The 23,892-nt window shown below is 43.4% G+C and overlaps 1 protein-coding gene across 1 annotated transcript; it reads left to right on the top strand.

Moving 5' to 3' along the window:
* Positions 1 to 80: 80 nt before the first annotated feature.
* LOC105934003 (zinc finger protein 11) lies at positions 81 to 10,146 on the top strand. The gene is made up of 7 exons (XM_012873807.3): positions 81 to 234; positions 1,494 to 1,696; positions 1,937 to 2,038; positions 2,125 to 2,220; positions 2,304 to 2,414; positions 4,278 to 4,401; positions 7,402 to 10,146. The coding sequence occupies exons 1-7, from the start codon at positions 213 to 215 to the stop codon at positions 9,996 to 9,998; spliced, it is 3,255 nt and encodes a 1,084-aa protein (XP_012729261.2). The 5' UTR covers positions 81 to 212; the 3' UTR covers positions 9,999 to 10,146.
* The last annotated feature ends 13,746 nt before the right edge of the window (positions 10,147 to 23,892 follow it).

Raw genomic sequence — 23,892 nt, 5'->3', positions numbered from 1 at the left:
GTGCTAGAGTGGGAAAATATACCACTTTTTAAGAATATATTAGTTTAATAAAATAAGCACGTTGACAGCATTGCGCATGCGCACTACGAGCAGGATATCAACCGTTTCTTCCTCCCCGCCAGCAGCTGGTTGTACCGCAGGGTCGGGCGGACGTCTACTCACAACGCCCCCGGATCGTTTTATTCTCCTAACGGAGTGTTTTTCGGCACAACATGGAGAGCCCGGAGCATACCGGTAATGGCGAGTCATTAACTGTGTTTGTAGCCTCTGGTTTAAACGAGTTGTTGTTTTTTCTCTCGGAGTGTGTGCGCCCGATTTCAAACATGGCGTACGCCGCTCTGAGATGGCGGTTGGTTTGCGCTGCGTTGCACCGCACGCTGGGGAAGCCGAATAGGGTGTATGAGAATAAAGAAGTACGGACGGTGCCAACAAAAACCTCACACTCTTTAAATTGCCGCTTTATGTAGGGTTGTCGCTAGCTGGTTTAAGGAATTAAACCAACTGCTGATAAATGTTGCCTTCAAGGGCTTCATCTAACAGTGCAGCCCTCGATTGTCAGCCAGCGGTAGCTACAACTAACTGACACCCGAATGCAGAGCAGCCATTAAATTATGCGCATTAACTGCTGTTCATCAATTACATCTACTTTCAGACAAATGTGTTAAATAAACAGCTACAGATGTTGTATCCATCACTCCGTTACGCTGCACCGGTATTGTGCTTCGTTTTTACCACACGTGTCTGTGTCCGTGAACGCACCAAGTGGGAGGCTGGCGCAGAATCTAGACAGCGAAGTATTAAAAAACTTTTATTTCAATTTTTTTATTGCAATTGTTTATATTTATTCTAGTAAAATATAGAGTACCAAAACTATCAAAATCCAATAATAATATTGAGGCGTTTAATCGTTTTTAAGTTGATATTTAAATGTGGCAATTATGAATTAAAGTTAGAATCCTTGACATTGTAAATTATTTCCGATTCCAAATTGTCCGTGAAGTGTATGTATGTGCATAAACGTGGCTAAACATACAATCCATTAAAATTAAATAGATTTTCACACTTAATTTACTGTTATGGATTTAAGAAAAACAACATTCTTTGCCTTTATTACCATCACCACTCAGCCTTTATCATGCAAACAGCTACTTAAAGCAAGTATTCTGCTTATCAATGGCTTTCTATGACATGTTATACAAAATTAAAGCAGATTGTAGGTAATGTGATGTTCAAGGTCCTTTAATTTTCCATTTGTTGCTTTTTTTTTTAAACAGAAACCGAAGCAAAATTACCTATTTTGTGAGTCATTAACTATGAGACCTTCATATCCTTTTTAAACCGGCAAAGAGAAGCTAAAAAGCAGCTTCTTGGGTTTTTAAAAAAAAGCAGTCTGTGCTGACCACAGTAGAGTGAAAACGGAGCAGTTTTAACACCGTCTGACATAAATAGTCGTTCCGGGTTGTCTTGATTTTAATCTCTGAACTGTTTTCCAGATCCAGCTCTCCTGCTGCCGTCTCTTCGCCTCTTCGTTCCTCCCCTCCGGCTGGTGTCTGCGGCCATGTGGCACGCCGTGCAGAGCGGGAACCTTCAGGAATACGGATTGGTGGAGGACTTCGTCAGCACCGTCACCGATATCGTGCCAGAACTGTTAAATCCGGATCAGAAAGCTCAGCTCCTCCTGGGACTGAGGGCACGGGTGAGCGGCGCTCGGTCAAGGCAAAAAGAAAACAGCAAATTCAGGCGTTTGAATTGTAATTAATGTAGATAAATATATCATTTCATATCACCAGGGTTTAAAAAAAAAAAACGCTGGATCCTTTTTTGTTTAAGCTTCTGACGCTTACTCGCTCAGTTCTGATGGTTTGGCACCTATTCCTATAAAATATCTTAATTTTTTTTAATTGTTCTTACCGAGAGATAAAAACATGTCTTGCAGGTGGTGCTTGAACTGTGTCGCTCCGAGAAGATCGCAGACACGGACTCCATCCAGCTGCACCTGGAGCAGATCAAAACCCTCATATCCACCTGGGCAGCGCAGGTCGGCGTCTCAGAAATACGATACGTCTAGAATAATCCGCCAGAGCCAATCAGATGTCTGAAGGGTCGCCTCTTCTTTGCTTCCAGCCCTGTTTTGCAGATGTTCAGTTTCCAGAGTCCAACTTTGTGGATCAGGTTGGGTTGCTGTTGAAGGACCCCGAAGAGAAGGAGAAGTTCTTCCAGGTCTTTCACTTTGGCGTCTCACGACAGGCTCTCCTAATCCACGTAAACCTTTTGTGCTAAAACCGCACCTTTTTCTGCTCCAGGATGTCTTCCCCACAGATTTTGGACCCGACTATGACAACGCTCTGCAGATGCTGATGTTGGATTTCCTGTCCAGAGTGGAGAGGCTTCTCCCGGTCCCCGACATTCAGCAGGTAGAGGAAGCTAGCTCAGAGAGACGCTCGCGTCATCCTGTTCGCATACACGGCCGGCTCGGGCCAGTTAGCAATATGAGGACAAACCAGGGTTTTCCATCATATGGCTCCAACCGATTAAAGACGTGCTAATGAGATTTCAGAGACTGCCCACAGCCTGTCAGCTGGCTGAAATACGCCTTTCTTTCCATTAGTTACAGGACAGACATTCATCCCTTTGCCAATATTTCTGGAAATGCACTGCAAAAAGGGAACTAAAAGTAAGTAAAATTTTCTTGAAATCAGTGTATTTTTCCTTAATTTGAGCAGGTAACTAAGACTATTTGCAAATGAAATAAGGTTTTTGCACTTAAAATAATAACATTAATCTCCATCGTGTTATTTCAAGTGCAGAATAGCTAATAATCTTATTTTACGTGTAAAATACTCAGTCCATTGGCAAATAGTCTTATTTACCTGCTCAAATCAAGGAAAAATACACTAATTTCAAGAAAATATTACTTACTTTTAGTTGCCTTTTTGCAGTGTGGGATGCCACCCATCACTCAGCACTGTTAGTATTACGCGTATGAAGCTACAAGCAGAAAATGTATAATGAAAGGTGTCTGTGATTATTCCGTATTTTTACCACAGACATTTTACTTTCTAAGTTGTGTAAACATAGAGACTTTGGTATTTTACTACACGTTTTCTTACCCTGAGAGTATAATACCAGTCCGCGTGTAGGACAGCGGTGTCCTAATTGGATTCTGTGAAACGAAAATGGCAAATGTAAAACCGTCTGATGTTGTTTTGGGTTTTAAGGGAAAACGTTCACCTGTTCAGGACGAAATAAACCGGAGGCTCACTCGCCTTCCTCTGTGGTCTTCGGCTTAGGAGACGTCAGATAAAGAGCGAGTTTATCAGCCTGGCTGTGGTGGAAAGGGGGCAAAGTCAAGTATGAATACAGAAATCAGAAAGCTGCAAATAGTCTCGCTTATTGTGCTCCGTAACGAAGCCGCAGCGAATCAGAGCGACTGTAGTTTGAGTCGTAACCGACTTATTCAGGGAGCGAGGAGGTGTTGGCAGCTGGAACAGCGCTGCACCGCACTCTAGAAAGGTGTGGAGATTAATGTCCGTCCTGTCCAGGTCTGGATTAGCATGAGAAAAGACATAATTATGTCCAGACTTTACTGCCTTCCTTCTTTCTAGCATTTTTTTGTGTCCTTCCTTCTATCCTTCCTATCTTCTTTCTATTCCTTGTTCAATTCAACTCAGCTTTATTTATATAGCGCCAATTCACAACATGTCACCTCCAGGCACTTTAATAAAGTATTTCCTTGTTTCGTCCTTCCTACCTTCTCTCCATCCTTTTTTTGTATCCTTCCTCTCATCCTTCCTTCCGTTTTGTTCTTATGTCCTTCTTTCCTACCTTCCTTTTATCCCCTTTTGTGTCCTTTTGTCCTTCCTTCTGTTTGCTTTTGACTTTTATTTTAGTGCTTCTGATAAATTTCATCCTCTGCTGCTTTAGAACAAAACTTAAACTAGACTAGCTTGTTTTTTTCCCTCCTATAAACTCAGTGTAACGGTGTCTTTTGCCACCTGAATTTCCCCACTGTGGAACAATAAAGGAATTTCTCAGTCCTTCCTTTGATCCCTTTTGTGTTGTTCTTTTCTTCCTTCCTTCCAGGTTGGAGATAAACCTCAGTCCAGCCTAGTTTATCCCAGCTTTGTTGTTTGAAACCATTTAATACTGACAGGAACAAGTTTAGGACAGTCGCTGTTTCCTTATCTACAAGGATCCACACACCTCTGTCTCACCCGATGGGGAATCTTCCTCTTTTGAAAGGCCGTGTTTGTTTTATTCCTGTATCTGCTTGTTAGACGGCGTCCATGCTGCGAGGCATCCCATCTGCGCTGGAGGAGTGCGCTCGCTCGGCGCCTGACCCCCAGGACCTGAGAACGCTGCTGCGCTACCAGACGACAGTCAGACACGTGGACTTTTCCGGTGAGTCGGCTCACAGCTCTGTCAATGCGTGAAGGATTTTACACGTTTTGTCACCAAACAACCACAAATTGAAATACATTTTTGGGGTTATTTATGTGATTTTTGTAAGAAGCTGGCTGAGCGTTTCCTCTCGGCTCTCAGATTCTTTTAAAACATGTAATTATTTTTACAATCTGGTGTTTCCTGTTTTCAAATCTTGAGTTAATGTTATTCTTTTCTCCATTTTGGCTCGTTTATTTAATTTTTTTCCACAGCATAAATGAACATGACGGAACAATGCGGTCGTCTAGATGCATTCAGTGGGAAAATGGGAAACAGAGGGGTGAAAAAAGGACATTTTGTTTTTATATTGTCAGTCTTTCACATGCAGAAAGCAATTTAATTCTGACCAATATTTATCAGATTCATTGTTTAAATGTTTAAAGAGAAGTTCAACCTTTCCAAAACGTGACTCTTCTGTATCAAGTCAAGTCAAGTCAGCTTTATTGTCAAGTTCTTCACATGCTCCAGACATACAAAGAGATCGAAATTACATTTCTCACTATCCCACGGTGAAGACATATTCTACCAATCTAAGTAAGTACACAGACAAACATAACATTCAGGTAAACAAAAAAAATAAGTAAATAAGAGGGCACATGCAATGAAGAAATAAAAGCAGCAAAATTTGGTTTTTAAATTGTACATAGACAGTGAATAAAATAGTAGTGCAAAATCAGGCCAATAAAATAAAAGGCTGAGGTAGTTCTGTTTAACATTAGTAGGAAAAAAGAAATTGTATAATTCCTGTCCGGTGTTTGACAGCGAGGCCAATTTCTCTACCAGCCAACATCAGATATTTGTAGTGAACGTTTTTTTGATATATTTTTTAAGCCCAGATGGTAGATTACTGAGGTAAATTAGACTGAAATCAAATGTAATTGAGGTTGTTGTCGTTGCCACCTCCATCCAGTAGGGGGACAGTTCGGGTCTGTCCTGAAACCGACGTGCAGGTTTGTTACTGCAGCTGCTGACTTGTTTCTGCTGCTGGGACTGCAGATGGAAAATAATAATGGAAAATCAGAAGCAAAACATCTTTGAGCTTAATGTTTCCTGTAAATGTTCCCAGTCAGCTCTAATGGAAATAAAATGGGATGCTTTATTAATACCAAAAGGTCTTTTTTTACTATGTAACATTACATGTCTGATCTGTTCAAAGCTCCCCAGTTAAGATCCTCTCATGCTTCGTAAATAAGAGAAACTTTTCACCGCTACATCTCATCTCAGGGACCCCGTCCAAAACAATTTTCTGTGAAAAGTGCCCCATGTATGTTCTGCATTGCTGCCATAAATAACCAACATCACCAAATACAGTAAGCGGACAGAGAGCCTGGTCAATATGGCACGTCTTTGCCATATTGATAGGGCATGTAGGGATAAACCTAGAATGGTAAGTTTGCAATATGTTGAGCAGCTCTATGGTAAAAAAGTCTAAAACAAAATTTTAAAATGAAATATGATAGGATATAGGATCTAAGACAGAACAGGAATCAGAGGACTGAGCCGTAGTAAGCAGATCGGATGTTGAGTTTTCGTAATTTGCTGATTTTAGTCTTTTTTTGTCTTTAAGATGAGATACATTTCTGTGCAGTGTATTAATCATATTTACAGGATTCTGTCACGTTTACATTTTAAAGAACATCAGATACATTTTAATTTTAGACAAGGATAACCAGAGCATGTAGAAAAAGCAGTCGCTGAATCATGTTTAAAGGGGAAATATCATGCAAAATCTGCTGTTTTGGTCCTTAAATACATTTTGTTGTGTACTTGGAGTCTCTAGGAGTGCATAAAATTTGAAAATAGTCTGTCCAGGTTCAGTATTCTCTGTTCTCTAGTACGTTCTTTGAACAATCACGTCACCGTATTTGCTGCAGAGCTGCTAAACAAGATCACAGACTTCCACCTTACCAGTCTCACAAATCTGCCATTTTTATTTCTCGGAGCAATTTTTGCTCTGTGACCCTTCTTTAGATTTAAAGAGACGGTACCACACTGAGTTGCTCTCAGATGCTCCTCAGAACAGGAGTAAAGAGGGGCAACGTGGGGGTGCATTAACGAGGAATTCAGACCAGATCATTGCAGTTCCACTTTATATAAACAACAACTGAATGGTTTTAAGGGTAAAACTGATATGTACCCTTTAAATTCATGGAAAAATATCTCCCAAACAAGCAAAAGTAAAAAGTGACCCTTAAACCTAATAAGTGACCCTGAGCCTCTGGGGGGAATTCGGTCCGCTCGTCTTTGCAGAATTGATTTGATTCATCCACATCGAGAGGCTCTTGGAGACTGAACCTGATCTGGGTCACCGCAGGCTGATTAACAGCACAGAGAATCATTACAAAGCGCTTGTGATCCACAGGTAAAACTAATCCTGTCAGAATAGGTTTTTATTGCTGAGTCGTGATGATTCGAACCAGCAGAGTTCGATGTTTCTCCCCGCTCCTTGCTCCTCCTGGATGAGCCGTCGATGCTCTCTTGCAGAACTTCTGGAGAGAGCATCCAAACGGGGCCAAGACTCTTCGCTTTTCTACGACTTTATCGCGGCTGCATAATAAAATACAAACGGGAACCAGTTATGTTTTCAGTCAGGACCGGGTTGGTTTCGCTTCATTTATTTCATAAATTTAGCAAATTTTAGAACCAATTTTCTGCATTCACTATATTTAGAAAATAAAGAAGAAATAGATTTTAAATGTTTAACACCCTCCCTGTAGCGTGATGGTCTCTGCGTTCCTCCCATCACTGGCGGATCATTTCCACTTGGCAATTTTGTACGACTTTGTTGGTGAAATCAAGATGACGTAATATATTTGTGTGTGGCAGTAACAGAAGAGAATGTGGTAAAGTTTAGGTGTCGGGAATACTGTAGCATAAATAACATACTCCCCACTTATTTAGGGAGTTTGTTTTGAAGCTGTCATCGAAATCTAAAAAACAAATTTAATTTTGCCGCAGATGAAACCCAGACCATTCCGTCGTCCTTCGGGAACTGCATCCTGTCCTCGCTGTCTCTGCCCCAGCTGGAGAAGATCGTGATCCACCCAGACGAGCTGCAGCTTCAGTCGTCCTCAGAGGAGATTCAGGGCTGCGTGACCGTGCAGGTGGAGGGCGAAACGGTGACGCTGCTGGACTACATCCACATAGAGCAGCCGTCCAGCCTGGGGGAGTCCGACGGTCAGGAGGACCTCGACAACAGCGCCGAGGAGACGGCCGACCCGGCGCCGGACGCGGAGCTGGGCGAAGCTCTGAAGCCCGCCGCTTTCCAGCCGCTGAAGCAAAGCAAGAGGCTCGAGCTGAAGAGAGAAGCGTCGGCAGGCGGCAGCAACGCGGACGCAGCCAAGAGGCCGCGGAAAAACTACCCCAGCAACAAAACGTGTCCGGTGTGCAGCAAGACGTTCCTGCGAGCGGCGGCCATGAGGCGGCACCAGGAGATCCACAACGAAAACCGCGACCTGAAGTACAAGTGCGGCAGCTGCGAGAAGCGGTTCAGGGACCAGTACGACATGAACCGGCACGCCATGCGCGTCCACGAGAAGGGCGAGATGAGCAGCAGCCCCAAAGACGAGGATCCGGCCGACCCGTGCACCTCCGAGGCGTCCGAGAGCAAGAACTGCTCTCTGTGCGGCAAGTATTTCGCCCGGGAGGTGGACATGGAGCGGCACATGAAGTCGCACTCGGAGGATCGGCCGTACAAGTGCTCCTTCTGCGACAAGAAGTTCAAAAACCTTTACATCCTGAAGAGGCACGAGAGGGAGATCTGCAAGAGCAGGGAGAAGAACGCGAGGAAGGGCGCACCAGACGTGAACCCGGAGGCTCCGCCGGAGGTGTCGGTGGAGGGGAAGGTCTGCCCCATCTGCGGCCGGATCCTTCCCTGCAACGCGGACATCGCCAAGCATCTGCGCTCGCACTCGGAGGAGCGGCCGTACGTCTGCCTGACGTGCGAGAAGGGCTTCAAGTACAAGGACACGCTGAAGAAGCACCAGATCATCCACGGCCACGACGGCATCCGAGAGGAGCACTGCAAGACGGTGGAGCAGATCCTGGCCGAAGCCGAGCCGCGGCACACGGGCGATCCCGACCGGCAGGCCGAAGCCGAGCCGCGCGCCGACGTAGCCGCGAAGGGCGCGCCGTCCGGATCAAGCAGAAAGAAAGCAACGAAGGCGTGCCCCGTGTGCAGCAGGGCGTTCGACAGCGTCAAGACGCTGAACCGGCACATCCAGTGCCACACGGAGGACCGGCCCTTCCACTGCATCCACTGCAAGAAGAGATTCAAACACATGCACGGCCTGAAGAGGCACCAGATCTACGCCATCTGTCACAAGAAGACCTCCCGCCCGTCGTGGAAGAAGGAGCAGCGGGCGGGACCCGGCCGCGGCGAGACCGCCGGTGCCAACCCGCCGCAGGGCCAGTCGGACAAGATCCCCGTCTGGTGCTCCAACTGCGGCAAGCACTTCGAGTACCCGGCGGCGCTGAAGGAGCACCAGGAGAACGTGTGCAAGGCGGAGATCCGGGAGGTGATGAAGTGCCGCGACTGCGGGAAGGAGTTCAGGAGCGTCACCATGCTCAAAGTCCACCAGAGGATCCACGACCCGCTCTACTGCAAGGAGTGCGGCAAGATCCTGGGCAGCGAGGCCGCCTTCGAGCGCCACAAGCTGATGCACCGGCCCATGAGCTGCACCATGTGCGAGAAGACCTTCACCCTGCTGAGGCGCCTGAGGGAGCACTACGAGAAGCAGCACGCCTTCACCGGCCCGTTCCCCTGCCCGCAGTGCGACAAGTCCTTCGTGCAGCTGTCCTACCTCGCCATCCACCAGCGCATCCACAAGGGCGAGTTCCCCTACGCCTGCGACATGTGCCCCGAGAAGTTCCGCTCGTCCAACTGCCTGACGGTGCACCAGCGCAAGCACACCGGCGAGAAGCCCTTCCTGTGCTGGCAGTGCGGCAAGTGCTACCGCTCGGCGTCGGAGCTCACCGTCCACATGGGGACGCACTCGGAGGAGCGGCCCTGGGCGTGCTCGCAGTGCGCCATGGCCTACCGCACCAAGCTGCAGCTCAGCAACCACGTGGAGCAGGTGCACATCGGCGTGCGCTACCCGTGCAAGAGCTGCGGCAAGCAGTTCATGAAGGAGACGTCGCTGAAGAGGCACGAGCTCATCCACACGGGCGAGAGGCCGCACCAGTGCACCGTGTGCGGGAAGACCTTCCTGACCGCCAACGAGCTCCGACTGCACAACCGCTACCACACGGGCGAGCGGCCGTACAAGTGCGACGTGTGCGGCAAGGCCTTCATCCAGTCGGGCTACTTGAAGTCGCACGTGCGCATCCACACGGGGGAGAAGCCGTTCAAGTGCGACGTCTGCGACAAAAGCTTCAGGCTGTCGTACCACATGAAGAAGCACCGGCGGACGCACGCCGGCAAGTCCCGCAGCTTCGTCTGCTCCGACTGCGGCTTGGTGTTCCTCCACAAGAAGTTCTTCTGGGAACATTCGCTGACTCACAACGTGAAAATGGAGCCGGCGTTCGCAGCCGACGTCGCGCTCGAGTTCCAGTAGACGGTTTACGAGTTGTTGTTTTTTTGTTTTGTTTTTTCCCGTGTGCATCCGCTGCAGTCGTTTTCTAAAGACGGATGAACAACTAGAAGGTTCTCAGGGAAAAATCTTTCTTTTCTCAACTTTGGCAACATTAAAAACTTAAATGGGGTCATCCGTGTCTTTTTTTTTCTTTCTTAGAAAACAAACAACAAAATGTGCAAATTAAATTATCCCTCACCTGTCGAACTATTTAGTTCTTATTTTTTGAATAAAAATTATTCATTTAGACGATGAGCTCAATATTATAGCTTATTGAATGCAGGATTGATCTATTTTGTATATGTTTAAAGGAAAGAATATACTGGAATAGATTTTATGTGCAGAAAATCACCTCGTTTTGGGCTGAAGAATCCTGATCATGGGACCATCTGGCACATTTTGTCGTATTTCATTAGGATTTGATTTGACTACAGAACGGTGAGGTGGAGTAAAAAAATATGGGGTTTCAACTAGGGCTGAACGATTTTGGAAAATAATCTAATTGCAAGGTTTTTTTATCTTAATATTGCAATTTAATGATTTTTATTTTTTTTTTTAAACGTATACAAACTACAAATCAATGTTTCATCGCTGTGCAGATCAGGTGCTAAAAGAGCCGCTGCGTCTCAACTCGGAGCAGAAATGATTGCGTTCTGCCTACGATATATTTCAATCAAAATTGCGATTTGATTTAGACTTTTCTCTGCATTAACCACAAGCAACAAAAATGGCCTCTAGATAAAGATGTTTGTAAACAAGGACTATTTAAATCAAGAACGTTTAATGTTTTTATTAATCAAGATATTATTCAACAGAACAGCTTTTAATTTGGACATCAATCCTTTTTGAACATAACGTGCAACCAACGAACAAGTTTATGTATTAAACTCATTGATCGCTACTTAATGCTGTGGTGAGATTCCTGAAAGTTTCTGGTAAAACAGTATGAATATATAAAACAAGTAATAAAAATAATTAGATTATCTCACTGCTGCAACTGTCTTCCCTTCCATGTGGAGCCAAACCCACCTTAAACATATTACTGACACCTAAAGGACGTCTTATTCACTAATTGTTACGTAGCCATAAATTGCAGACCTCTACTATTTGGAAATTGCGTTTTTTTTAAATTGCAAATGCGATTAATTGTGCAGCCCTAGTTTCAACCGTTTTTACAAAGAACAAAAAGGTTTGTGCAGCTTGCTAGCTGATACATTTGCATCTAGTTCCCTGAGAACCACCTTTCCTTGTAATCACTGTTGCAGGTCTAGAGCTGCACGATAAACACAATCATCAGATGAGTGCGTGGCTGCAGTATTTTATGCCATGCATTAAAACTCTGCCTACAATAAATTGTTTGGACCCTGGGATGGGCTCTTACTGTCCATGCATGAAATCACCTGGAGTCTGAAGACCAGTTTTCAGATTTGGGTCCGGGCTTTGACTAGGCCAAGAGTCAGCAGCCTTTACAACCTGCAGAGCCATTTTTTGGCTTCGGTCCAACTAAACAGATTTTGTTTAGAGCCACAAAAGTTACACATCTCTTTGAAACAAGAGCTTTTTTTTTAGAAAAATATAGGAAATGTGTTTAAATTTTTTTAAACTAAAGATCAACAGTTTTTATTGTTTAACCAACAGTATTTTTATATTTAGGTTTAATGCATTTTCTTCAATTGGACATTTGATTTTGATAGCAAATGCCATCAAAATAATGAAAAAGCAAGTCGTTTGCAACGTGTTGACAAAAAGATACTTCATTCATCTAAAGTAAAATATTCTACACCATTAGTTTCTTTCTTTCTGGAAATGTTATGCATATATTTCAGAACTAAATGCATGATAAAGCTGACAATTTTACATTACCTTTACATTTAGAAACATTTACCAATCCCCGCCGCAAGTTTTTAAGAGCCACAGGTTGCCGTTTTGGTGTCGTTTGCCACAAATCTTTGCAGAAAACGTGGCAGAAGGTGCTCAGGTCCAAGTTCTTACTCTCTCTGTCTTCACAGAACAGCTATAATCAGGATTCCAACACATTTTGTATTTCAAACTCAGATTTCAGGACCTGTTTTCCTGCACTTTTTGCGTCAGTAGTGGACTTTTGAGTGTGAAATTCTAGCCTTTGCTTGAAAAGTAATTGTAAAAACTTCAAACTATTTTTTTTACCTGTAAAATTAGATAAAATGCTATGGTTATGCTATACAGAGGGACACTTTACTAATTAGGAGGCTTTGTAAACAGCATCTAAAGCAAATGGGAAGACTCCACCTGTAACTGTCTTCTTCAACCACTAGGTGGCAGTAACAGGCTGCTAATGGGAGTCGGCGGCTTGTGGCGAAGCATCCTGACACATAAATAATCTAAAGCTTCTGCTTCACTGGAAATCTTAAAACCAGTTCTCAGTAAGCGGCGCGTATTCTGTTCTGCGTATTAAGACGTTTGTTCTGCAGGCTGTCCTGTTTGCTTATGCAGCTTCTGCCTTTATGCAACATCGGTTTCCCAACTGTTTACACGGGCCGCAGCACCTGAGAGTCAATATTGACCCTGCCTCTCTTCCTCGCAGTCCTTTTCACCTGACCGACCAAGCAGCCTGAGTGACAGTCAAAAACCGCAACAGCTGCATCATCCCCTCAGTTGTTTTTTTTTTAAGAGTAGAGAAAAAGGAAGAAAAAAAAGCTCCCATCTCTGAGAAACATCCAGCAGGAGCCTCTCCAGAGTGTTGGGAGCAGATCACTTTTTAACCCAAAGCATATTGATTTATATGGGGCTCTAATTGCTTCAGTGTGTCCTGGATTATTCCCCCCAGTAATTGAGGCCTGGCAGCGGTCTCTTTCCTAGACATTGCCTCGGCGCTGCCAGATGGTGAAAAGCGAGGCCCGGCTCTCTGCGGCCCACCCCTCGAAGCCATCGCCCGCCGCCTTGGTTCACTGAGCTGCACAGACAGCATTCCTCCCCGCCTGCTCCGAGGTGTCGCTTACAGGCCACCGTCCAGATCTGGATGCAGCATGAGGCTGCAGATTTCCAGCACAGCCGAAACCCGAGCCTGTGCATTGTTGTTGAAACGTTTGGCTCTCGTCTAGGAGTAGCTGCTGCTGCAGCCACATTACGGCTGTAATTACTGTTGGGGGGGTGGGGGTGGGGGGAGTATTGTTCCTTCGTCTGTTTGTTTTGTGTTTTTGTTTCTGAGTCAGTGGAACTTTCCTGGATTTGCAAATAGAGGGGAATGCCTGCACGCCGAGGCAGGCTCCGGCAGGCCTGTGTGTGCGTGTGTGTGGGGTAGACTCATAAAATCGGGAACGAGGGGAACCTGGGTGTGTCCCCCCGGCGTTTCACCTGCTCTTCACGCCGACCTGACTTGTGATGCTGTGATGTAGCAGTTCTGACCCTGGAGGTTTGCGTTCTAGAGTCGAGTGAACGTCGGCGCGCCGTGCCAAAAAACTAACAGGGTTGGAAGGGGGAAAATTTGGGGTGTTTTCTCATATTTGCCCTCTGCAGATCCTGGATGGGCACCGTCTGTCCACGTCCATTTTTGGGCCTTTTAAAGAGACGTTTAAGTAGATTTAAACAGGTATGCCTGAGCATATCTACAGGACTGTCTCAGAAAATTAGAATATCGTGAAAAAGTATACTAGTAGGCTATTCAACTAATCACTTGAATCGTCTAATTAACTCGAAACACTGCAGGGTTTCCTGAGCCTTGAAAAACACTCAGCTTGGTTCAGTAAACTAAATCACAAGTATGGTAGTGGTTAAGAGACGACATAAGATTCTCACAGTAACTGGTGTACTGACCATGGCATTACTGTCCTTGATTGGCCTGCCAATTCCCCTGACCTGAACCCCATAGAGAATTTGTGGGGTATTGTGAAGAAGAAGCTGAAAGACACCAGAGCCAACAATGCAAATGAGCTAAAGGCCGCTATTGAAGCATCCTGGGCATCCATAACACCTCAGCAATGCCACAGGCTGATTGCCTCCATGCCACGCCGCATTGATGCAGTAATCTGTGCAAAAGGATTCCCAACCAAGTACTGAGTGCATTAATGGACATTTTCAAATGTTTGATTTTGTTTTGCTGTTATAATTATTTATTTTTTTAACTTGGTCTGAGGAAATATTCTAATATTTTGAGATAGGATTTTTGAGTTTTCTTCAGCTGTACGCCATAATCAGCGATATTAAAACAATAAAAGGCCTGCGATATTTCAGTTGATTTGTAATGAATCCAGAATGTATGACATTTCATGTTTTTAAATTGCATTACAGAAAATAAAGAACTTTATCACAATATTCTAATTTTCTGAGACAGTCCTGTACATTCAATGGGTCATCGCTTTGTCCTTCAGCTGGAGAATCATCTTAAGCTGATTGACACAGATATGCTACATCAGATACAAACCCAACCGTCTCTGAGGCCAGCTCAGTCCCCCAGACCTAAATCCTGCGGGCTGAGCTGCACAGAAGAGAAGAGAAGTACAGGAGAGGACCCGGGACTCGGGGTAATCTGGAAATACCGTGCAGAGGAAAGGTCAAGGATCATTCCCTCTGTAGGCTCCAAGCTCGTAAAATATTATAGGAGAACACTACATTCTGTCCTAGTGGTAATGGTGGGCTACACAATGTAACGGTAGGGGTGCCGATAATGGTGCCAGCGCTGATTTTGGAACCAAAAAAAACAACAAAAAAAACCGACAACTACTTCCTTTAGATTCCAGCGTGATTGAGCACACAGGGTGAAACCGCTACCCTTACGGCGAGTCCCGGAGCCCCCAAACCACGGCACCCACTGGGTTCCTACTCTGAACCTTATTTATGACAAATTCAAGGCCAATATCAAGGGCTTAAAAAAGCTCCTAATGTTCCCATTTACAACCTGTTTTTTTTTTTTTTATCTGGGTGTTCTGCTAGAATAATGGAGCTTTCCATCTGTTCGTGGAAGTCAGATGTTCTTCCCGTGTTTTCTGTTTGCTTCCTCTTTAAAATTTGGCGGTGTGTAAAACCATTAATGTCAGAAAAGGCTTCCAGAAATCGAAGGGAGGCTGAAGAACCATAAAGAACAGCTGTTGTTTTTTTTTTTTTGTGTGTGTGTTGTTCCTTACCCTGTGGTTGATTATTTATGCTACTAAATGCACCAGGTTATGTTCCATTCACAAGCGGTGAATGGAAGAAAAGTTACAGAAAAATGTTGGTTAACAATTGCAAAAACCATTCATGCAGATTATGGCCATGGTAAACTGAAGTAGAGAGGGTTCTTCCTGATTCGTTCTTCAGCTACACATTTCCATACTGAGAACAAATGCTATATAGAATACGTTCTCCGCTTTTTTGCCCATCACTCCTTTACTCGTGTTCAGGTTGTTTGGCATGACAAAAGTCAGCACCCAATTGCCTTGACGTGATTTTTTTATGATTTAGTTAATATCTTTCGGGGTTTTTTTATACAAACAGTAGAAGATATCTGTCATTGGAATCCTTTCTATCCATCGGATATCTCTCACAGAAGCTAAATATCTATCTTTTTTGGGGGGGGTTTTGGCAAAATGTTGTTTAAAACCCGACTAGTTTTGGATGTTATTTACGACAACATTGATCGATTCAGGGTTTAGGCTGGACAACAAACGTTTTAGTTCACATTGCCACTGCAAAAGCGGACCTAAAAATAAGTAAAATGTTATTAAAATGTGTGTTTTTGTCCTAGATTTGAGCAGGTAAATAAGATGATCTGCCAATGGAATGAGTATTCTGACCTCTAAAATAAGATAATTAGATATACTGCACTTGAAATAAGATGATGGAGATGAGTTTATCCTGTTTTAAGTGCAAAAATCTTATTCCAATGACAAATCATCTTATTTAGCTGCTCAAATCAAGAGCAGATACATTCATTTTAAGAAAATTTTAGTTCCGTTTTTGCATGAATAATCTCACAAATAGTCCAACTCAGACAAAGTAGGGTATGAGCCACTTAACAGTTTTGCAGGAAGAAAGCCACGCTGCTCCAGTACGTTCTCAGCAAACGACATCGGGTGTCTCCTCATCAAAAGTGAGGTTTGCAAATTTGCATCTGGATGAATCTCAACATCTCTGAAGTAATGTTCTTTAGACATCTGAGACTAAAGAAGCAATGAGTCCTTTGGACTTTTAGCTCACAATTTGTACCTTCCTTTAGCTGCAACGGGAGCTGCAGCGCCAACGCTAGCTCGTATGTAAACCTTCAGCTGTGTTTCAGCACTGCACCATATCTCTACTGTACATTTGCAAAGTGGCTGAGGGGTGTGTGGAGGTTACAATATGCTGTCCGGTCTACATGTTCTTGAGTATTGTGGCGTGTGCCATTATGGTCTTTCCGGTCTTTGCATAACCAAAGCAGGAGCTAAAGCGACGGTAGGATAGAGCAGGCGGCGGATGCATGGATTGGGCCTCGGCTGTCATGACCGGTGTGTCTACAGTCCAACCCACAGCAATGAGAAATCACAACCATAGGAATGAGATCTACTAATAGCTGCTAATAGCTTTCTCTGTAGGCTGCTTGGGCTCAGCCTTAAAGACAGGATTGGGGCACCTTCCTTTGGTGGTTTTCTGGGAAGATGCTCCAGGGCGGTAAACACATTTCGAAACGACGTTCAGCACTCTTCTGTTGAACCAGCAGTCTCCATCTTTGTCTTTTCTTTTTTTTCTTATAACCAACCCAGCTACCGATGGGGTTTCAACACAGCTTTGTTCTGATATAACTGGCTTTTTGTCGTCACCGTTAAACAGTACGGTTACAGTCCAGCTTTTTGGCATGTTCAGCCAACACGGGCCTCCGGTGTCATTAAATCCGGTCCACGCTGCTTTTGTTTTCATCACCAGTAAAATAGGGCGGCGCGGCCTCAAAAAGCTGAGCCCGTTGAAAGCCTCGCCACAAACGGTTAACAGTCTCTGAAAATGTGGGTTTTGATCATCAGCAGGCACCGCGGATTTTCCTCCCACTTTTTGCCAAAATCCTGTGACCCCTGAATGTTACAGTGGAAAGACAGCGTATCAAAACAAGGACCCCATTCTGTGCGTTTGCTCCGTGACGCACCTTTATTTCTTCCATGTGAAACATGCACGGCACACAAGGGGGGCTTTGATAACAATGTGAGCTGACGACACCTCACACGGACTAAACCCACCCAGTGTGGGAAAGGTAAGGCACCAGGAATTACCTGTTCAGTCCTGTGCAAAGATACTCCTCAGTCACTGTCTCTGCAGAACTCTTCTTTTGTTTTTAAGTTTTGGGTAGAGGGGTAAAATAACGACAGAAAAGGAAAAACCCTCCAAATGATCAGCAGAAAAGAGAAGTATTGCTCTCTTAATCAAGTGAGTGTCCTTAAATGAACCTGCTTGTGTGCTCCAGCCCCTCCCACCTTGGGTACCAGCCCTGAACCCCCCCCCACCCCAAAACCATGTGCCGTGTTTAGTTCACACAAGTTTTGCAAAAGGTTTATCTCAGTTTTCAGCCTTCGTTCTTTCATCCTTTCATTTGCATTCAGTGCTGCTCTCTGTATCCTATGTGTGTGTGTGTGTGTGTGTGTGTGTGTGTGTGTGTGTACACGCCGCTGACTCGGACATTTGTTTGGCAGCGGAGACGCAAAGGGATGCTGTTGACACTGCAGAAAGAAAAAAAAAAAAAAAACTCACAAGTCTTTTTGGCTCGCCTTGTGTTAACATGTAAACGCTGTTCCAAATGAGGTGATATAACTCTGTTTGAAACCAAGAATTTAGCTTTTTGTGAGTTAACTCTTTAAACAACGCGGTAGGAGACCGCTTCCTCGTCTGTTAGTCATGAATCTGTTTCATGGCGTTCGGTTTTTCTCTAATTCTGTCTTTCGAAGATTTTTTTTTAAATTATTATTACACATTTTCAGTCCAGTACCAGGTAATTTCCAGAGAAGTCATCGTTAAGCCAACTATCTATGACCTGTCAATCAACCACAGTTTGAAGAGTCTCCAAAATTCAATGTGTGAGCCAGAAACCTTGCAAATAATCAATCATGGTGGATTGGTGGTGAGCACTCTTGCCCTGACCTCCCTGTTTTGAGTTTGCATGTACTTCCCTGAACCCTGAGACCGAGGTTCTCAACTAGAAAAAGACAGACTGCTCCCTCCAGGTTGAGGGTCATTCTCTGTCTAAACCAAAAGAGTTTAAGTATCTCTGTGTCTTGTTCGCAAACGATAGGGTAGAGCTTTGTGAAGAAATCTGATCGTAGAACCGAAGCTCTTGATTTACCGATCCATGTACGTCCACACCCTACGGTACTGAGATACAGATCATGAATGAAAGAAGTAGATCCTGGACACAGATTCAAAAGGTGAATCTGTGTCCAGGATTTTATGAGTAGCTCTGTCCCCCAGACAGAGCTACTCATAAAATCCTTGCTGCTCTTTGAAGAACTGTGTCAATAGCTGCGATTCCATTCACCACCGAATGGCACAAATTGTAATCACGAAAATAAATGTGCTTCATAGAAACGTGGCGATTTTGAAGAAAAAAAAACAACACATTTTTCAATAAAAGGTTTTTGCACTAGGATGAGGTGCTTTTTCCGCCATAACCGCAATGGAAGCGCTTTTTTTCCCCCCGAAGCGCATTGCGTCACGAGATTCACAACCAGATGGCACTATGGGAAAAAGAGGCGACAGGAATTAGTAGAAGGAGTTTTTTTAATGAGTTTTAGCATTGAACAAACCTATTAACATGTGATTTTAATTGTATTTTTTATTTAAAGAAAACGCTGCGATTGCAAAATTGTGTTTTTTAGACACCTGCAGAATATTGATTAAGTTTAACGCACATTCATAATGGAAATGTAGGGAGTTACGGTGGTTGAAGCAGCTGATCAGGATTATCTAGGTTTTTCTGGACATATTCACCTAGAAAGAGGCTCCAAAGCAGATTTAAGACTTATTTGCACCTGGACTTTTTAACCCATTGGTCCCGCTGCCAAAAAAAAAGGAGAAAGTCAACTAATTTGTTTAACCCCGACTACTTTTCAACCACATTTAGCCGACCTTTGACGTCCCCATGTAAACAGTTATTTTTACCCTTCAGCCACATTTCCACATTGTTTAGATGGAAAGCGATATGATCATTTGTATATGCGATGAACATTTGGTGCGGGATTTCCTTCTTCGCCTCACCTATGATCAGGACCAAAAGAACAACCCCGCAGATACAAGCAGCTTGAAGCCTTGACTCAGGGGGAGAATGGATCTGTTTGGAGATCTTTCCCGGCACAAGGAGGAGAACCAAATCTCTCGCTTCATCTCTGCCCCTGGAGAAAAGAGCGAGTGGGTTTTCGTCCCAAACTTTACGGCCTGACCTTAAGTAAGAGGATGGACGGATGGTCTTCTGGTGCATGCATGGTTTTAAACCACAGACTAAAGACATGAATGCTGAGTTAACTGGTGAGCCAACCCTTACCCCAAATTGTGTTTAGGTTGGGTAGATTAGTAGACTATACAGGGTATACCGTGCCTATAGCCTAGGCGGGGCTTGGCAATATACCGAAATGTAAACTACATCATTTATATCGAGTTGATCTATGTTGCATTTGAATTATACTTTTATGTATTCCAGTAGGCTGGTGAAGATTCTCAGTCATCCAGGTCATGGTCATTCTAAAAAAAGTAAAAAACAAAGCAACTGGACTTGTTTTTCGTAGTTGAAGACGTTTCGATTCCTTTCCAGGAAGCTTTCTCAATTCAAAAAGTCTGGAGTAATTTGCAGTACCAAGCTTTATACTACTGTCCAAACAAAGGCCTTGTAATGGCTTAGATAACATGCAAATTCAACAGAAACAGGTCCACCCCTTAGTAATGGGCGGTTGTTAAAGACATTAAGCCATTGAACCGAAACTGAAACTGGTCCACTCCTCTGTAACGACTCTTCGTTACAGAGGAGTGGACCAGTTTGGGCAGTAGTATAAAGCTTGGTACTCCACATTACTCCAGACTTTTATGAATTGAGAAAGCTTCCTGGAGAGGAAGCGAAACGTCTTCAACTACGAAAAACAAGTCCAGTTGCTTTGTTTTTTACTTTTTTTGGAATGTATTCCAGTAGGTTATTTTTCAGTTGTTTCTCATTAGTATCTACAGCTGTTTGTTAAAAAATGTCCCAGAACAAACACGTCAAGATGCCCTCCTTGTGTTCGAGTGAAGATCTAGATTCTGGAGCCTCAGACGCCGGTGTCTTCGGATTTCCTTGAAGCGAAGGCGCCTCGGTGTTTGCACATAACCTCTGGCATGATTGGCTCTCCCAGCACACACACTGACGACAAGTATAATACGTCTTCCAGTCGCAGACGAGGTTTGATTTTTGCTAAAACCTCGGCTTCTTCAAAGACGTTCACAATCAGACCAGTTAAGCGAACCTTGAGACGACGCAGTAACAGAAAATGTTGCCTTTGCCATACTTGAGATGTACGGCAGTGAGCTATACGACAGCGACGAGGAAAAAGGCTTTTACTTCTGGGGATTTATAGAAGAAATGTCTTATTTTATTATTTGTAGTTGAAATTCCTTTCAGGAAACTCAGAAAACGAGCGTTTTATGTTTAACCTGGACTTCCACCCATGAAATGCATTAAACTGGATGTTTAAACACACGTCTGTGGCTGTTTGCAGATCTGGAACGAACATAAATGGGGAGAACAGTGACGCTCCGGGCTTCCTGTGACTTCTGTTAATAGAGTTTTTATGAAAGTCCTCTCTCGAGCAATCGGTTGTAATTATTTTTTTTAAATAAACTTTTTTTTTCTATTCTCTTTAAATAAAATATGCCAGTGAGATATTTGGACATTTGGTGGGTAGAGTAGCCAAAAGTTGCAAGAGTACCACTACTTCAACATATTTTAACTCAAGTAAAAGCAAAAAGTAGTCAGCCAAGAAATTATTCAAGAAAGAGTAAAAAAGTATTCAGTGTTAAGGCTACTCAAGTACTGAGTAACTAATCATAACAGTTTAATGTTTAAAAATTATATATTTGGACCCAAATATATATGGTTATGTGCAAATTCTTATATTTTAAAGACAAAAAATATACAAAGATTAACATATTTACAGAATAAAAAATTCAGACAGAAGAAACACATAAATTCAACGTTAAACTTGAAAGCATTACTCACATTAGTTAATATACATGCAGTATGTTAGAACAGTACCAAGGACTTCCGGTGACAATATCTACTGTTTACTGTACGTTCATTTGACCTCCAAGTGGCTGAATGAGCTCAGCAGATTAAAAAATAACGTTAAAATAACAAAGCTTGTGTACAACTCAGAAGTCCCACTTTAACATGAACTCTAGATTTTTGTCTCTCTGGTGCACTTTTGGTTAAACAAGCCTGTTCTTTATTCAATAAGTTACTGACAGTAGGTAGAGTAGCCAGAAAATGTACTCAAGAGTAGTTATACTTGAGTAATAACATAACTGAAGTAAAAAGGACAGTGCAGTAAAACTACTACTAAAAGTACATTTTGTTCAAAAGGTTACTGAAGTAAACGTGACTAGTTACTACCCACCTCTGCATTAGGGATAAAGCTTTGATTCGGAGATGCCTTTTCTTTTTTAATTAATTTGTGAAATCAAAAATCATCGTGATGATTATCGTATATCAGTATTCAGCCTAAAAATATCGACATATTATTTTTGGTCCACTGCAGCCCAATGAGGGCTGAGAATTTTGCATCAATTAGTGAATAAATTGAAGAACAATTCATATCTGAAGTGCAGGGACAGGAATTTGATTTGTTTTTTCCTCCTGTTTTTTTTTTTTTTTAAGACATGACTTTCACACTTGTTTATCTGTTGTTAATACTTTAGTATGCCTGAAGCAGACTAAAAGCAGCCAAAGTCCAAAAAGGACTTTCAAAAACCCAGAGGAAACGTTGTTTAATGCCCTTTAAGTGTAGAAGTCGTGGTCATTAGAAGCAATTTATGATGAACTGAGACAGGTTACATTATTATTGCTGCCCCTCTTCTAGTAATCAATGTCTCCCTTCAACATTAAGCTTCTTCCTGGTCATTGAGTTCACGCAGGCGGACGCCGCCAAAGACGAAGCTGCGCGGGGGTGTGGGGCGGCTGGAGGTTGTGGTGAGCGGGTTCAAAAGTCTTGCAATCAAAGACAGAAGAGAGGGAGTGAGTGAGGGAGAGAGACTTGGCACCGAGGCAGCTCAGATAACTAGGCATTACAGAAGCAGGGGAAGGTCAGGTCAGCTCTCTCCCACCCACCCCTTTCTGCTCCTCTTCATCAGCAAATATCTGGATACTGAGCGAGCGCATCATTTACAGCGGCGGTAGAGATGGAGCATTTTAAGGCTCGCCACACTGCTGACTGGAGGCTGGCAAGGTCACCAGAAAGCAGCTTTGTCCTTCAGGCCGGAGGAGCATCCTTATTGTATTCCCTGTCAGGACAAGCCGTTCCTGTCGATGACGCAACCCAGCAGGGGGGGCAAGATGCAGCCCGGTGCACATGGTGGTCCAGAGGTGCAGCTCTGAAAGAGGGACAAAACTTAGAAAGCTGAGGTGTTGAGAGTAGACAAACACGCGTAAATGTTGTTTTCCTTCGCTAAACTGATTCAAGGCATCGGCAGCATCATGCTGAGGGAACCGTCTGCAGGGACATGAAAGCTAGTCTGTTAGCAGGAAGATAGACAGGGAAAAGCTGCTAGAGGTGTCAAACTCATTTTGGTTTAGGGGCCGCATACAGCTTAATCTGATCTCAAGAGGGCCACACGAGTAAACTCATTGCAAGATTAAATAGAACTAATAAATGTGGACTTGTTGTTGATTTTTATATTAAGTTAATTTCACTTTTACACAATTTATTATGAATAACCTCAGCGTTTTTAAGAAAAGTATGTGCAATTTCAACAATACTTTTACTCACTTAAACATTTACTTGTGCATTATGCATAAGAACTGATCACAGTGATTATACAATGTTGAAAAACATTTATTCACATTTTTTGGAACTTAGAAACACTGTCCTGCATGACAAAATACATCAAACAGATAAAAATTAAGAAATGATTTAAATTTTTTCACACCTGAAGCTTAATCTGCTAATTAAAACACAGCGCCCCTCGTGGATAATATAGGAACCGCATATTTTCAATTAAACGAAGTACGTGTTTTTTTCAATAATTGTTCTATCATTCTCTTCCTTTTATCTTGTCCACTTGTGAAAGTCAAATCTGATGAGCTCTTTGTGGCATCTTATTGCCACATTGCCAGACAGGACACTGGAAAAAAAATAAAAAATTATAATGATAATGCATTTAGCCACAGGGCCGGACTAAATTGTTCGGCGGGCCGGATCCGGCTCGCGGGCCGTATGTTTGACACCCCTGTGCTAGAGACTGCAAAAGACTTCAGCAGGACACCAGCCGCCAAACGCAGGTGGCACAAAGCGTATCCGTGCGTTAGAAGGGCTCAGTCAAAGGCCAGGGCTAAAGCCGGTCGCAGGGTCTTCAAAGTCGGATGCGCTCCATTCAGTCTCACTGAGCTGCAGGTATGGTGCACAAAAAAAAAAAAAAAAAAAGAGAAGAGAACTGGCAACATTTTCAGACTCTAGCTGGTAGAGCTTTACACAAATCCCCGTCAAAGCATCATCATTTCTTAGAAGCACACTGATGTTTTTTTTTTTTTTTTTTGGTTTTCCACTTTTAGCCAAGTACATGTTCTGATTGAAAGTCAGAGAGAATAGAAGGGAACCCAGAGTTATAAATCAGTTTGACAGAGTGCAGAGAAGCTGGAAATCCTCCTGTGGCACCAAGTTAAATGGATCAAGACTTCACTTTTTCCTCTTTGTTGCTAAAAAAAATCTATTTTATCACTGGTTTCTTTTTT

Source organism: Fundulus heteroclitus, chromosome 17 (genome assembly GCF_011125445.2).
Source record: "Fundulus heteroclitus isolate FHET01 chromosome 17, MU-UCD_Fhet_4.1, whole genome shotgun sequence".
NCBI classification, from domain to species: Eukaryota; Metazoa; Chordata; class Actinopteri; order Cyprinodontiformes; family Fundulidae; genus Fundulus; species Fundulus heteroclitus.
The sequence above is the reverse complement of the archived record's forward strand: the minus strand, read 5'-3'. Positions and strand labels throughout refer to the sequence as shown.